The 16,197-nt window shown below is 44.6% G+C and overlaps 1 protein-coding gene across 2 annotated transcripts; it reads left to right on the top strand.

The window, feature by feature from the left end:
* Positions 1-4,623: 4,623 nt before the first annotated feature.
* Positions 4,624-15,940, top strand: meis3 (myeloid ecotropic viral integration site 3). 2 transcript variants are annotated; one of them, XM_020644380.3, is made up of 13 exons: positions 4,624-5,070; positions 5,374-5,477; positions 9,596-9,735; positions 10,105-10,279; positions 10,382-10,432; positions 10,517-10,567; positions 10,675-10,824; positions 11,037-11,145; positions 12,691-12,836; positions 13,399-13,475; positions 14,285-14,343; positions 14,452-14,538; positions 14,736-15,940. In XM_020644380.3, the coding sequence occupies exons 2-13, from the start codon at positions 5,466-5,468 to the stop codon at positions 14,933-14,935; spliced, it is 1,257 nt and encodes a 418-aa protein (XP_020500036.1). In that variant the 5' UTR covers positions 4,624-5,070; positions 5,374-5,465; the 3' UTR covers positions 14,936-15,940. The 2 variants fall into 2 exon arrangements, with proteins under 2 accessions (XP_020500036.1, XP_065816718.1); XM_065960646.1 differs by lacking the exons at positions 4,624-5,070; positions 5,374-5,477 and having other exon boundaries at positions 9,598-9,735; positions 10,134-10,279.
* The last annotated feature ends 257 nt before the right edge of the window (positions 15,941-16,197 follow it).

Here is a 16,197-nt window from a genome sequence, read left to right as displayed (position 1 = left end):
GGGGTGACAGAGCACTGAGGGAATGCTACTTTCAAAATCATGCCAGTTTTTGAAAATTACCAACCCTGCCTTTAAACTATATGCAATACTCTTCCTAATTTCGATATCAGCCTCGACAATCTCATATCAGTGCAGTTTTGCAGACATAATCTCAGCTCCACCTGAACAACCTGCAGAGGTCAGACTTTGAGAAGTGCACCTTGACTTGGCCCCTTCAACCTGAGCATCGAAAGCCATACACACAGGCTTGGACACCTGCTCACCACAGGGACTGCTGTCATGAACACGCACATGCTCGTCTGTGCGCACCCCTCTCTGCAGGCCTTGGTGGGTGCGGAGGAGCGAGCACTTGAGCCTTGACAGGGAGTGACAAATAACTGCAGCAGCCTTGACATGCAGAATGGTCCCACAGTGAACCTGCCTGACGGATATTCAGCTGTGTGGCGCATAAAAAAAAAAGATGCTGTTTGTCACAGGAGAGCTGCACAACAGGAGCGAACCGTATCGGACTGAATTCACCTGGAAGTGTCGATGAAAGCACACACTGCTGCTGCTGAAAACGTGCAACATGACGCCCAAACGTTCAGATTTAGGAAGATCAAAATGGTAAGATTAGAAAATATTAGCTACGTCAAAAGGCTGAAGGATGCATTTACAGTTTTTTGCTGTTGTTGATGCTGGAATAGATAGCTGGTATTTCTAACCATTTGAGGTCCCAACCCCCTGCTGTACCCTGGTCTAGCCTCAGGACCCTCCACCAAATCTTTCATGAAAAATCACAACCCCAAATGTATGAAATTGTTCAACCAATCACATTTATTTATTTATGTTGTAAAGATATTTTTGGGGTATTGTTGCTCTTTCTTGGACGAGACAGCTAAGGAGACACAGTAAAATGTTGGGAGGATTCGAACCCAAGTCCACTGCACCGAGGACTACAGCCTCTGTACATGGTGTTTGCGACATCACTAGGCCACCAGCGCCCCAATCAGATTTATTTAATGACAAAATCTGCAGTTTGGACCTCAGGTGGTCCAAAACATGCAACAAGCAACAAGAGCTTCACAGCCTTTAAGACAAGAGACACATTCACAACCCCCTGAAAACTTTTCACGACCCTCTTTTGGGTCCTGACCCACTAGTTGAGAACCACTGCCTTAACCAACTCAATATCAAATGATTAAAGGGACAATCCTTGTTTTAGGCTAGCTATACTACATGTTAAATAAACAAAATTCTGTAATTCTGATGTGACTTTACTCACCGCTTTGAGGAGGGTACTGTGCAAGGCCGCCCATCAGGGGGGATAAAAGGGAAAGCTTGGAGGCTCCATAGTTAAAACATGGTCTGTCCTAATTTCAAGCAACAATTTTCACATCTTATTTAACACCTAACACCTAAAAACTCAGCGTTACTTCTAAAAGCAACAAAAACACACATTGTATGTATTGTTGTTTAAGATGTTGCCTGTTTCAAAATGTAAACCCCTCTTTTCTTAAAATCGTAATGTTACCGATGTAAGTGGGCCCAGTGAACTTTACTGTTGTGCCAGTTACGTTGGAAGAAGTAAAGCCGCTCCCTGACTGGCACAAAGCCAGAAAAGGAGGGAGATGGCTCGTGCATTTGACCCCGGCAAGAACTTGTTAACAAACTTATTTCCGTCTACTCCAAACGCTGATGGGAGCCAGGCAGAGGGCGCTAACGTTAGCCAGGAGGCTAGCGCTAACAGTACTGAGCAAATGTGCATACGTTGATTTAAATCATATCCATGTGAGGGACCATTCCCTGGACCTTTCAGGGGCCCAGCTGTTTCTGCTGCCTGTATAAAACACAAATATATGAGGCTCTATATATATGAAAAATAACAACCAAACTGGACCAAATCTCTCCAGAGAGCATGAGCACTTCAAGGTTCAGGGTTCGAGGTTTCTTTATTTGTACCCAAAGGAAAATTTGTTGTGCAGACAGGAATTCAGCGTTCCAGAGAAAGATATGACACATTAAATAAAAGCAATTCAAAACTGTTAACAAACTTATTTCAGTTGACTCTAAAGGTTGATGGTAGCCAGCCAGAGGGAGATTAGACGGCCCCTTAAAAGCTCTTTATTAAACATCTAACCAGTGAAAATTCACATCATTATGCAACTAAAGAAAAATCACAAGGTGTGGTTGTGTGTGTGTGTGTGTGTGTGTGTGTGTGTGTGTGTGTGTGTGTGTGTGTGTGTGTGTGTGTGTGTGTGTGTGTGTGTGTGTGTGTGTGTGTGTGTTTGAGATGTTAAAAGGGGAAGAGGTCAGCAGGTGTGAAAGCAACAATAACAAATAAATAAAAAAGTATTGTTACAGTACATTTCTACCGATTGTGACTCTTTCCATAAAATATTATTTTTATTAACCTTTATTTAACCAAAAAATAAAACTCATTGAGATTAAAAATCTCTTTTTGAAGAGCGTCCTGGCCGAGACAGTCAGCAGCACAATTAACAGAGTTACACACAAACAACGAGCAGCCAAACATACAAATACAAAACATCATTAGGCATGAAAAGACACAAATAACAAATGTGAACAGCAAATATTTGTCAAAATCATCCAGTAACACATCAGGGAGAAGCCAGATGTGTCCGCCTCCAAGTCATTTAACATTCTCTTAAAATCATCCAACGAGAGAAGTTTGTTCAACTCTTTTTGTGATTCGTTCAAAGGGAGCAGCTAACTGAAGCGCCTTTTCAGTTCTGACTTTTGGAACAGAGAGTTAGAAAATGTCCTGGGGTTAAGATGATTAGTCCCTGTTCTCGTCTGACTGATGAAGGTCAGAAGGTATGAAGGAAACAGACCTAAAATAGACTTGTAGATTAGATTTTTACTCTTATTGTTTCTGGCTTGTTTTATTTAATTCCAACTTGTTAATCTATGATGTAATAAGATAATATAAGACATACCTTATTGTCCCTAAAGAGAAGGAGACGTACATAAATAGAGATCACACAAGACATGTTAAAACACCTCCCTGCAGCAGCGTATATATAGACATGTTGCACGGCCCCTTTCACAGATCTATTAACTCTAAATGATCAATATATCTTTAAAATCTTGATATATATTTTTTGTTCTGCAGACATCTGAGGTCTCCTGTGGGATCACACACCCTGCCATACTGTAACCTTTCAGCACAGGCCTAACAACATATGTTGTGTTAAAAAGTGCTGACATTTACATATGATGTGAAGAAAAGTAGGTGTTTTCCCACACAGACACTAAAGGAGATGTGATAAAAGGGCAGTTCCTTTAGTGTTTGTGATGCTAATGAGCGTAATCTACATGTTAAGATAATAGTCTGTTAGATTAATGATGCAGATTGAAGATTTATGGTCCAAAACAAGCAGCCACTTTGAGAGTCTTGAAGGGAAATTAAGAGGTTTCGGTGCCTGACATTTAAGATAGAATTTGTGAATGAGGGTTGAAGAAGGGAATCTAAATCCCTACAGACATGCATTCTTCAGATGATGCACACATTGCCAGTGTTAATCCCTTTCATTCAGCCTGTTAACAAAACAAAACAAGCCTTGGATCGTCTTTTCCAGCCCATTGATGCCGCTTCATGCCTGTATTACCGGCTCAGTGTAAGGAGGGGGTTGAGCGCTGTGATCACCCCTGTAGGACACCAGCGCCCTGCAGAGTTAAAAAGACCCCCAGGCTGCAGGGCCGGTGCAGGGCCCTTACAGACCGCCCCACGGTCAAACTGCATGCCGCCCACGGAGACGCCTGCCCCGGCCCACTGTTCCCCGCCAAGCCGATGCTGATTGAAGTGCAGCCGCCTGTTGGCCCCTCACAGCGGGCCCGGGGTACGAGGAGCGTTTTTAATAATTATGATGTTACCGAGGCGTCATTTACAACTCAACACCGAGGGGTTTGATATTCCACTAACACGTCAAAGACCTCACCCCCCCCCCTTCTCACTGTAGTTAAAATTAAAGTTTCCCACATTACTGGTTTTGTTTTCTCACTTCTCTCAATCAACAAAAAGAGCCAAAGGGTGACATTTGGGTCGCGTCAAAAAGAGATGCGCTCACAAAGGACGTCGACACAAACAATAAAACACTTTGAAAGCTATTACCAGCCTGTTACTTTCTTGTCATCCAGCACGCTTCAGCCTTATTTATGACGCGGTCAGCTTGATGTTTAAGCCTGTATTTGGACTAAAATGATCTTAAATTAACTCTCCTGCAGCTGAACAAAGTGCAGAAACAGGTTTTGCATTTATGTACAGAATTTAAAATGCACAACTTCAGTTTATACTCAAAGTTTTAATGTTGCACATTGTGTTTGAGGTTTTTGTGTGAGTCCACGTTCCTCTCTCCTCGTCTAAATGTTTTTGTCAGGAGTTGAACATGTTCAGTATCTCGGTGAGGGTGTTATCACTGATTCTAACCCGAGTTTTCCCGGGATGATAATAGCGCAGCTGCAGCACGGCTGGGGAGAGGGCAGGGAGGGGTGGAGGAGTGATATCACCTCGAAGGAGAGCCGAGATAAAACGATTGAAGGGGTCTTCTTCGTCTTCTTCTCTGGTGTTTTGTGTGTGTGATAAGGAGGAGGAGGAGTAAAGGAAGAGGAGGAGGAGGAGGAGGAGGGGGGGGGGGCAAGAGACCCCGTCGCGTTTTGACCCTCCGAAACCTCCCCGCGCACCACCACCATCACCACCACCATCACTCCTCCTCCTCCTCATCCTCCTCCTCCTCCTTCTCCTTCTTCTTCTTCTCTCCTCGTGAGACTGAAAACACCATCGCTCACTCCCACCCCTGACACTCTCCAGCCTGTCGCCGTATGCTGCGCGGACAGCGAGCGCAAGGAGCCAAAAAGGAAGGAAGGAAGGAAAGGACGCTTTCTGTCTGTCCTCCCACAGCACCGAGCATCCCTACGGCCGCCAGCCGGAGCAAGAGGCACACCAGGCGGGGGCGAAGCGCTGCAGGAGCCGCTGCTGTCTTTACAACCGGGTCTCTGGACTAGTCCGAGCAGGACTGGATACAGCGGATATTTACATCTCGGTGGGACATTTTACACCGTTTACCGGAGGTTTGTATATTACTCAACATCACTAGCCCACATAGCATTTAATAGGCTGCAAGCTTTATTAGCGCTAAATGCATTCTAAACCATTACGCGCACATCATAACCATTATCTTGTAACATAAAACGGAGATGGGCTCGGAGTAAACACACAGAGGGGCAGCACGCAGGGCTGACTGTTGTCCATGCACACTCTTGTGGGGGTTTTTTTGTGCGTTAAATTCTTGCAGGCTGTTTTTGCAATGATCGTGTTTGTAACTTTTAGTGCAAACGACGTTTTTAAACCAAAATATTTACTTTTATTTCCAGGACCCAAGGGGGCAGAAGGAAGGGAGCAAAGCTCGCTGCACTAGCCGAGCCGCGCATCATCATCTCCGGTGTAGGACTGGCTGTCGAGTCGCATGGAGAAGAGGGTAGGTCTGCAGTTTTTAAATTGTCTTTGTGAATGATGATTGTGGTTTAGATCACAACAGGATGGCCGGGGCAGCATGCAGGTTTGAGGGACCGAGAGCTAATTATTAAGACATCACGATAGGAGCATGTGGCTGGGATCCCTCTTTGCACACTGTAGGTTCAGCAACCATGCAAAACACAAGGCCCTCTGGAAACAGACTAGTGGACTGCACTGGCATGGACTTTAGGGGAAACTACAGAGTCACAGAGAAATCCTCTTTAATGCTGTAAAAAAATAGAGGCTATCACAACAAACCTACAAATAAACATACAGTAACAACCTCCAAGAGTACTTTAAAATGCCAAGTGTACTTTAAAATGCCATATTCTTAAAGTGGAGGTGGAGATTACTTGCAGATTTTGTCTTAAGAGCAACAGTCAAGGTGGTTCTAATATTTAACCATCGCTTTATAGTTAATGTGGATTTATTGTTGCGGAATGTCAGCCACGCGCTGGAATGGCACATCAGGGTTAGAGTAGGTCATTAAGAGGCGGAGGAGAGGAGAGGAGATGCAGCTCTTCAACTCGGTAAGTAGGTCAGTTTTTTTGCTACAGTGATTCAGAGGCATGGAGATGGAAGGAGGAGAAACAGGCCGAGGCTGACGGGCAGCAGGCGGACTGAGACCTCAAAGTGGAAAGAGGGCAATTAGAGATGTACAGTGTGCAGACAGAAAATCAGTGCAGAGTGGACACCGAGCAGGAGAGGAGACGTCCATGCACACACGTACAGTACGCGGAGAAATAAACAAGAGCGTTGTATAGAAAACAATCTTCAAATTAAGATATTTCAAATTAAATAGGCTGTTTGTTTAACAAGATAAATGCGTCACTCGGTGGTTATTTGTGCAGCCACATTTACAGGATGCTAAAAAAAAAGCAAGTATGGTCCACTTCAGGTGTAATATATAAAGTCCTAAAGTTTCTTAAAGTGGTCGTTTGACAAAGACAATCAAATGAGGGGCTGGTGGACAAATGCGTGCATGCATGACGCAGTTAAGGGCAATGAAAGTGTTAATAAAGAGTCAGTTGTTTTACAGGCATCGACCTTAAATCTTCAACAGGTCTGTCCTCAAATTGTAGAATCTGCTTTCAGTGCAGGAGTGAATTGTATTTTTCTGCACACACGTTTTTAAAAACCTCCTCATTATAGTTTGTTCCAACTTTTTCTTCTCAGCCTTGTTTTTGTTTTACTCGCAGAAAAAATACGAAACTTAAAAACAAATTCAGGAAGATGTTCTTGGATAATTAAATTAATTCTTGATGCAAAATGTAGCAGAAACTGAATCACATTTTCACGCTTTTACTTTCGAAATTCAGTCACAGAGAAAATGTTTTTGAATTAGCATTAAAGCCTGATTTCTTTAAGGCCTAATGGGCGCTTTAGTTTAAGATAATTAAATGAGATTGTAGGCGCTCAAAGTTTGACCCGTCGTTCTTGGTTTATTTAAATAATTTAGACCTTTCAGAGTACCTGACATAGAAGACAACACTGAGCCCTAAATTTCATTTTTTTATATAAAGAAAGTGTAAGTTTCAGTTCAACATTTCCCCTGTAACAGATCTTTAAATGACGTTATTCTTCTATCATGTTTTTCGTCTCCCCAGCTGAAGCGTCTGTTAGGCCTCGTTACAATAATAATTAAAAGTTGCAATGAAAATGTTGTTCTGCCATGTGAGGCCTGCTCGCCGGCTCCGTGACTTTACAAAAAGGGAAAATTCACGGAATTTGTCATCTCGACTTGTGCGCTTTGATCCGCCTGACGCACAGAAACCGGATAGGGGCCGTGCGTAAAGAGAGACGCGCAATCCGATAGCGGTGATTGTGTTAATAGCCGGCCTCCATAAAAAACTAGAAGGTGTCCCGGGCCAGGGCCTCAGAGCAGGTGCTTTCTGTGATCCCGGTGGCCATATGGGACTCAGAAATACAACAATTTGATAAGCCATTTAGGACAGTGGTTCCCAAAGGGTGGTGTGGGGACCTCCAGGGGGTCCTGTAGAGAGGACAGGAGGAGAGCAGCGCCTGCACATACAGGATATAATTCAATTTCTCTTGTACTGACAAAGAGATAAGTTTATTTTATGTTGTTTTTCCTAGTTGATATATTGAATTGGACATTTTTGGACAGACATTTTGTCCCCTTTTGAGTCCTGACAGCTTCAGAAGTAAAAAAAAAAATCATCAAAATAAGTTTAAGTAATGCCAATCTGAAGGAACACATATAAAGGAATCCCTGCTGTCGCCTCCAGTCACTCTTCACGAGTACATTTTAACCTCTTGTGGCCACCCGCCTTGGCTAAAGTGTCCTCAGAAGAAGCAGGCTAAGCAGATCGTAATGTTTCACGGCTTGGTTAAAATAACACAGAAGTGAAAGGTGTCCCAGGCCAGGTCGGCTAGCAGGTGCCGTGTGTCTGTGATCGTGGCGGCCCCCGCACGCTGAGTCCCTTTAATCAGGTATCAGGTAGACTAACGGAGAGAGATCTGCAGCCCTGAGCAGAGACAGAAGCTGCAGTGAAGAACAAATGAGCTCAGTAACACAGAAAAGGAGAGGGGGAAACATGTATATTCATGATGCTGTGTGTGTGTGTGTGTGTGTGTGTGTGTGTGTGTGTGTGTGTGTGTGTGTGTGTCTGTGTGTCTGTGTGTGTGTGTGTGTGTGTGTGTGTGTGCTGCTCTCTCAGGGTGTGTGTGTATGTGTGTGTGATTGTGTCTGAGCGTGCCATATGTGTGTCTGAATCAGTGTTTTAGTAACGTGTGTGAGCGGGCCTCAGTGAGGCTGTCACAGCGGGTCGTGAGGGACGTCTCAGCACGGCTCCTGTCTCGTCTGTGTTTAGAAGGGAGGAGGAGATATTAGCAGGCTCACTGTTTTTCCTCCAAGGGTCTCATCTCTCTCGCTTTATTCCTCTCCTCCTCCTCCAAACTGAAGTGTTTTTCATAAATCTCCACCTGCTCTGGATTTTTGAGTTTAAATGATTCATTCTGAAAGAATTTCTCAATACAAACACAGATTGAATTTTCAGCTGCATCTGCAAGAAGGATCGGGGATATACTCACACGTACAGTTAACTGTCGTGACATAATTCTATCAATACACACACACACACACACACACACACACACAACTTGGATCAGTTCATGCAGATCATTGAGTCTCGTTGTGAATATTTGTCTCAGTGGTTTTGAGCTTAAAGAAGTTCCTGACTTTGATATGGTTGCTCATATTGCTTGTAATGTTTGACATGTTTTCCCTTTAAGACCATGCAAACACAAAGATCCATATTTTTTTTTTTATAGACGCAATGAGGACCACAGCCTCTGTACATGTGGCATGCAACATGACCACTAGGCCATCTGGCACCCCAACAAGAATGCCACAAATTCTTCTAACTCGTTGTATGTGAAATTTTCTGCTTTTCATTAATTGTCTGTGAAAGTGAGTTAAATATTTTTGTGTTGATTAAACCGCCAATTATCTTCTGATGACAGGTCGATCTGTTCGAGTGCGTTATCAATTAGCAGCCGATAGAATGTGTGAACGTTTTATATTTTTTAAAAAAACCCACCAAAGTGACCATTTTAAATCTCTTCATTTGACGAACCGTTCAAAATCTAAAGACGTTTATTTTATAAGGCGACAAAAAAGCAGAATGTCCGACATTTAAGAAGCTGGGACTCGTTCATTTATTTGACATTTCTTACCACTGAAAGGTTTTGTTGATTATCAAAGTATGTGGAGATTCATTTTCTCTTAAATGTTTAATGTATAATTTCAGTTTTTTTTCCACTTAAAGATGTTATTGGTCCCATTGCAGAACAATAAAACTGTCTCACTAATCAGTAATAAACGTATGATAAGCTGCGTCATGTTTAGGTTCTGATACAATCTGCAGGTGTAACAGGAACCAGAATCTAAACACACAGCAGTGCATCTGAGTGACTGGGGGTCAGTAAGCCGCGTCTGTGAAGCCCCCCTGACAGCTCCGCCATGTTTAATAAAATCACTCTCAGGTTTGATGTCGGAGTGGCACAGATGTCCAACGTGTCTCACATGAACTGTCTTTCTCTCTAATTGTGTTTCAGTATGAAGAGCTGGTGCACTACTCAGGGTCGGAGGCCATGTCGGTGGGGGGGTACGGGGACGATGTGAGGCCGTTTCCTCCCCCACAGTACGGACCCGCCATCCCCGACTCCCTCAAGCACCACAAAGACCAGATCTATGGGTATGTGTGTGTGTTCAGTCTGAAACCCAAGATGTGATTTATGTGGCCCATTGGCGGCGGAAAAACAGTTTCAATTACATTTGCACTCTGAGCACATCGCAGTTTATGTTTGTGTCATGACCATGTAAATACACGAGACGTGTTTACTGCCGTCTGTTTCATAAATACTGTGTGATAAAGTTTCCTGTTACACCTTCTTTAAATGTATCGTGTGTATGCTCTGTCAACTGTTACTGTGTTTATGTATAGTATGTTAACTGTATATATATGTGTGTGTGTGTGTGTGTGTGTGTGTGTGTGTGTGTGTGTGTGTGTGTGTGCGTGTGTGTCTGTGTGTATCTGTGTGTGCGTGTGTGCGTGTGTGCGCAGTCACCCACTGTTTCCACTGCTGGCCTTAGTGTTTGAAAAGTGCGAGCTCGCCACCTGCTCCCCTCGGGACTCCGCCTCCATGTCAGCCACCTCCCACCTCCCTGGCATGACCAATCACAGTGATGTCTGCTCCTCTGATTCCTTCAACGATGACATCGCCTCGTTTGCAAAGCAGGTGAGTGACAGCCGGGAGAGCCAATCAGAGAACAGAAGAAGAAGAAGGTCTGTTGAAGTTTTCGAGATCTGAAAAATCAAACGACTACTTTGTGTGTTTCAGATACGTTCAGAGAAACCCATCTTCTCTTCCAATCCTGAGCTGGATAACTTGGTAAGATGCACGCTGACGTCAGAGTGAAACATGAACACAACACTTTGACACGCATGTGAGTAATCTGGATTCTTCTCTCATCAGATGATCCAGGCCATTCAGGTGCTCCGCTTCCATTTGCTGGAGTTAGAAAAGGTAACATCAAAGCATTCACTTAAATTTCAGAGTAAATCATGAGGCCGTGTCTTTGATGTCGCTCCAGTGTTCATTACAAACTGATGAATGTTAATCTGTTCCTGCAGGTGCACGACTTGTGTGATAACTTCTGCCATCGCTACATCACCTGCCTGAAGGGCAAGATGCCCACAGACCTCATCCTGGACGAGCGGGAGGGCGGCTCCAAGTCGGACATGGAGGACTTCACTGGATCCTGCTCCAGTCTTTCAGAGCAGGTGAGACCAGCTGCCGCACAGCGTGCATTAACACAGTATGAGAGGCTGCAGCGTTCAGCTCCAGCTGCGTCCTCTGGGTGTCTGAACAATGACCACGTGCTTAAGTGACTCCTCGTTCTCTTTACCTGCTGGGAATTCCCCCGCCTCGCCATCACTCTCCCTCACACCTCCTCTCTCTCTCTCGCTCTCTCTCTGTGTGTCTCTTCATGCAGAATGCATCGTGGTTACGGGAGCCAGACGAATGCGCCACCACTCCTCTGGGAACACCGGGCACCTGTGGCCTGCCTTCACTCAGCACAGGAGACAACTGTAGCGACACAGGTACACACACACACTGATGCACACTAATACACACTGTAACACACTGACACACACTAACACACACTGTAACACACTGACGCACACTGACACACACTGACACACACTGACACACACTGTAACACACTGACACACACTAACACACACTGTAACACACTGACACACACTGACACACACTGACACACACTGACGCACAGAAAACGATGCAGTGATGCATTCATGGAAACAGAGGTGTGCATGCCTGTGATAGCCAAAACTGAAACAAACAACTTTATTAACAGCAGAGAGTATTACAACCAGGGGTGGGACTTAAAGGAGCACAAACAATACACCATTATCCAAATTGGGGCAGCAGTAGCTCAGTCTGTAGGGACTTGGGATGGGAACCAGAGGGTCACCGTTTCAAGTCCCAGTGTGGTCCAAAATATGGAAGTTGGTCTGGTATCTGGAGAGGTGCCGAGTAGTGCCTCTGTGCCCCTGAGCAATGCACCAAGAAGCTAATCCTGCAATTCTGAGCATTGTCCATGGACACAGTCAGTCCATCCCAATTCAGTAACTTTATTGCAGTCAATGAGATAATGAAGCCGACATCCTGTCAGAAGAAAACCTTCTGCACACATCGACAAACATTTAATTTCAGTCTCTCTTGTCCAACTCAACTCAGTGCAAATATGCGCCCACTTTTCTAATATTACAGTTTTTTTTTAGCTATGTTACTTATGGTTATGAAGTCCTTTCAGACCGTTTGGGATTTGAAAATAAACTAGTGTTAATTCTTGGGGTGCTGGTTTACCTCAGTACACAGAGACCAGGTCCCTCATGCAGCAGGTCACTGGTTCACGGTCACATCCATCCAGGATTTCATCCCCAATTTCTCTTCCTCATATCTTCAGCGTTCCTGCCGACAAAGACGAGGGGGTAAAAAAAAGTTGGACATTTCATCGTTTCTGTGTTGTATTTGAAACGCGATTAAAACTGATTTTTATAAAATGATGCAGAACAGTACAGGACAAGTGAGAGACACTACAGTAGCAACACTTTGTAGGGATGTGACAACATGTGTTAACGCTTAGGACGGAAAAAGACAAAGACAAAACGGAAACGAGCAGGAACTGAAGACATATTGAATTATTGTGTGTTGAGGGTGTTGAAGGGGTGGTTTAAAATTTAAGAGGAGACAAAACATCCTTTCACTCGTTCCCCTCACCTTTTTTGAAGTGAAACTCATCCTCAGGTTTTGTAATTATTCTATTTCTTGTTGTCTCCGGTTCTTTGATGTAGGGGTGCCCCCACCTTAGGCGCCCCCCCTGACCCTGTAGAGGGGGCCGGGGCTATTGAAACTAGAAAAAAAGCAAGTAGTCACATAAGGATGCATTCATGTTTTCATCAGTTTTAGAAAAAGGCTGCACAGAGCAGTGTCGAGTTCTACAAGAGAGACAGAAAAAGGATGAATCACAATGAGAAAATTATCTTCAAAAGTGGGATTATAAATTTATCAGGATGAACCCGAAGTGACCCCTCGAGGTATTTTTCTGTGCACGCTTGCAGGAGACGGTCTGGACGGAGCGATGGCCTCCCCGAGTACAGGCGAGGACGACGACTGTGACAGAGACCGGAGGAACAACAAGAAGAGAGGCATCTTCCCCAAAGTGGCCACCAACATCATGAGAGCCTGGCTCTTCCAGCATCTGTCGGTGAGGACGCTTTTTCATGTTCCTTTATCAGCGCAGTTAAGACAACAATTAAAACCATCCTGCAGAGCTTTAACAAAACAAAGAAAGCTTTTTTCTGTATATCTGTGTGAGAGAACAATTACCGACAGAGAGGATTTAACGTGAGGCAAAATGCCGCCGACAAGAATAGATGGAGAGGGGAACGGGGTGTATAATGGAGGTCAATTAAATTAAATGAAAAATCGTGGGGATTAAGTGATTATGTGAATATGCTGGCTATTGAATAACTATGGATGTGATAGAAATGGAGTGAGTAATTGTTGCCGAGGTAATTAGCTACTAAATGAGGCAGGTCAAATGTTGCTTCACTCCAATTATGGCCGAGAAAAACGGAGAGAGAGAGAGAGAGCGAAGGGTTTAAAATGTGAGCACAGATGTGAATTCAGATGGAAGGTCATCGGTATTCACGCTCAGATTTTCCTTCCATACACTGTTTTATTGTAGCTTGACGCTGAAGCTACATTCATAATTCTGGTAGCCTCACAGATTGCCTCACCCTGACTCTCTATGTGTCCCATCTCAGCACCCGTACCCGTCTGAGGAGCAGAAGAAGCAGCTGGCACAGGACACCGGCCTGACCATCCTACAGGTCAACAACTGGTCAGTGCACTCCCGATCGATACACTAATTCTTGACGTACAGCTTATCAATAATCAGTTAAACTGTCATGTTTGAATGCAACGCATCAGCTTTTAATTTAACAACGTGCTCGCTGCCACATCAATACTACTTCCACGTAATAGTCTGCTGCAGGAATGGCTGTGTCTGTGTTTTACAACTCTGTGTTTTGCATCTTTTTTCTCCTAATAAATCTTTATCCGAGATGCTTTTTGCACATTAAAATATTGATTTAACGACCAGAGGCACTTTTACAAGACTTTTGGGTTCGACCATAATCGGCTTGTAACACGGGAAGAAATGTTCTGCTAAGCATTTTTTATTCTTAAGCTTCAGCACGGTCAAGGAACTCACTATATGTTCGTAAAACAGAATTGCAAATCAATATCTAATAATCCGAAATGTTTTACTGCTCCTGAATCCCCCGTCCACTCGCTGTGCAAGCGCCTGTTTCTGCACGGGCAGAACATCTTCATAAAGTTCACTTTCTGCTATGTTGGTAAAGAAAGGCACACGAGTATGAAGTGTGTGTTACATGTGGAACAATAGATTTTGTAATCTGATCATTTTGGTGTTTTTATCTGCGTCCCTGCAGCGAGCACGTACAGAGTGACTGAATCAATGCAGATCAATCAATTATCTGCCCTAACGTTGATTTACTCTGCCCTCTGAAAGGGTTAAGTGGTTGTAAAATGGAAAAAAGGTTAATAGTCCCCTGGTCAGCCTTTTTCTCCATTAAAGGTCGGCTTCGTCCGCCTCACTCTTTCTTTATGTCTCTCTCTCCTCTGCAGGTTCATCAACGCCAGGAGGAGAATAGTTCAGCCCATGATCGACCAGTCAAATCGAACAGGTCGGTGTTTATAAATCTGTCAGCTGGACGGTCGCTATGCAAACAACTCGTGTGTGTGTATATGTGTGTGTGTTGTGTATTTGTGTCTGATAATGTGTCATGTCACAGGTCAGGGTGGTCCCTACAGCCCAGAGGGGGCAGCTCTCGGAGGCTACGGGCTGGACGGACAAGCCCACCTCGGGCTTCGAGCAGCAGGTATGGTAGCTTTGTTGACAAAATTAAATCAATAAATCAATTTTTGTGCACGGGAATATTGGTTAGTGTGCCACGGACGGAGGCTGTTGTCCTCCAAGCGGGTGGCCTGGGTTCAAATCTGACCTGTGGCTCCTTTCCATGTAAAGCGCACACATTACACTGAAAATGTAATTCCAACCTTTTTGCCTCCCCACCAGGTCTCCAGGGGATGTCTTCTCTGCAGGGCGACTACCCCGGCGCTCTACTGTCCCAGTCGGGCTACCCTCCCCACCCGGGACCCTCCCTCCACCCCTACCCTGGACCTCACCCCCACCCGGCCATGCTGCTACACCCGCCGCCACACGCACACCCTGCAGAGCCGCTCCTCGCCCAGGGACTGGATATACACGCACACTAGCTGAGGGAGGGACTCAGGATGTGTGTGTGAGCATAATACTGAATGAGTGTGTGCGCGTTGAGATACAGTATATATGTGTGTGTGTGTGTGTGTGTGTGTGTGTGTGTGTGTGTGTGTGTGTGTGTGTGTGTGTGTGTGCGTGCACGTGTGTGTGTGTGTGTGTGTGTGTGTGTGTGTGTGTGTGTGTGGGTGTATGTGCATACAGAACACTATTTAAAGAAAAAAAGACAAATTGCTCTGAAGGTTTACATTCCCCACTGAAAGACACTGACCTCAATGTAGCTAACACACACACACACACACACACACACACACACACACACACACACACACACACACACACACACACACACACACACACACTCTCAGTCTAGACCCACAGGTTAAAGCCATACCTCTGTCAGAGTACAAGTGCTTCCTCCTCTCCAAACGTCTCCACTGTGTCCTGTGGGTGAGACACACATGCTTTAAAACTACACTTCCCATCATGCCGGCTGATACAACAGGAAGACAGTCAACCAGATCGGAGAAGATTTATCCGCAGACTTTGTTGCAGCACACGAGACATTACCGGATTGGACCTGATCCTGTGAACACGCCTTCTTCTTCACTCCTCCCCGTCTTCCTCGACTTCCACACCGTCTCACACACACACACACACTTTATTTAAAGCGGATTTTTGAGTTTTTTCTTATTCTATTTTTATATTTATGTGTGCCGCTCCAGGCCGATGCAGCTTCACGTTAAGCTTGGTGAAATATTAGTGCTCTTCCTCAGCATGAAGCTAAACACTATGAATGACTTCCATTCTGCCTCGCTCTCTTACCACTGACCTCCTTAAGATGCCAACAGGCGTCCCGTACCTTAGATCCTTTCTACACTCGCACACAAACACACATTACATGCTCACACATAGCAAAACACACTACACTGAAGGCCATTTACACACACACACACACACACACACACACACACACACACACACACACACACACACACACACACTCTTCTGTAAGCATTTCTAGAACATTTTTTGTCTGTCACCTCAGTGTGTGAGGGGAGCTGCAGCCAAAGGACTCTTCAAACATTCGGCTCCCTCTCCACGCTGCTCGGACTGCTGAAACATTTCTGAAGGATGTTTGAAAATACCGTTAAAGTATTAAAATGTTTTTTTTGTAAGAGTTGTTGTCACTGGTCATGTGTTTTGCATGTGTTGTCTGATTCCACTGGAGAACAGTTCATGGCTCAAGGCGAGAAGCGAT

The sequence above is a fragment of the Labrus bergylta genome, chromosome 11 (genome assembly GCF_963930695.1).
Source record: "Labrus bergylta chromosome 11, fLabBer1.1, whole genome shotgun sequence".
Taxonomy (NCBI): domain Eukaryota; kingdom Metazoa; phylum Chordata; class Actinopteri; order Labriformes; family Labridae; genus Labrus; species Labrus bergylta.
The sequence above is the reverse complement of the archived record's forward strand: the minus strand, read 5'-3'. Positions and strand labels throughout refer to the sequence as shown.

Coding starts and splice junctions, on each gene's coding strand:
- meis3 (XM_020644380.3), top strand. Junction 12,837..13,398: donor GGCTCTTCCAGCATCTGTCG/GTGAGGACGCTT, acceptor GTCCCATCTCAG/CACCCGTACCCGTCTGAGGA. Junction 13,476..14,284: donor ATCCTACAGGTCAACAACTG/GTCAGTGCACTC, acceptor TCTCCTCTGCAG/GTTCATCAACGCCAGGAGGA.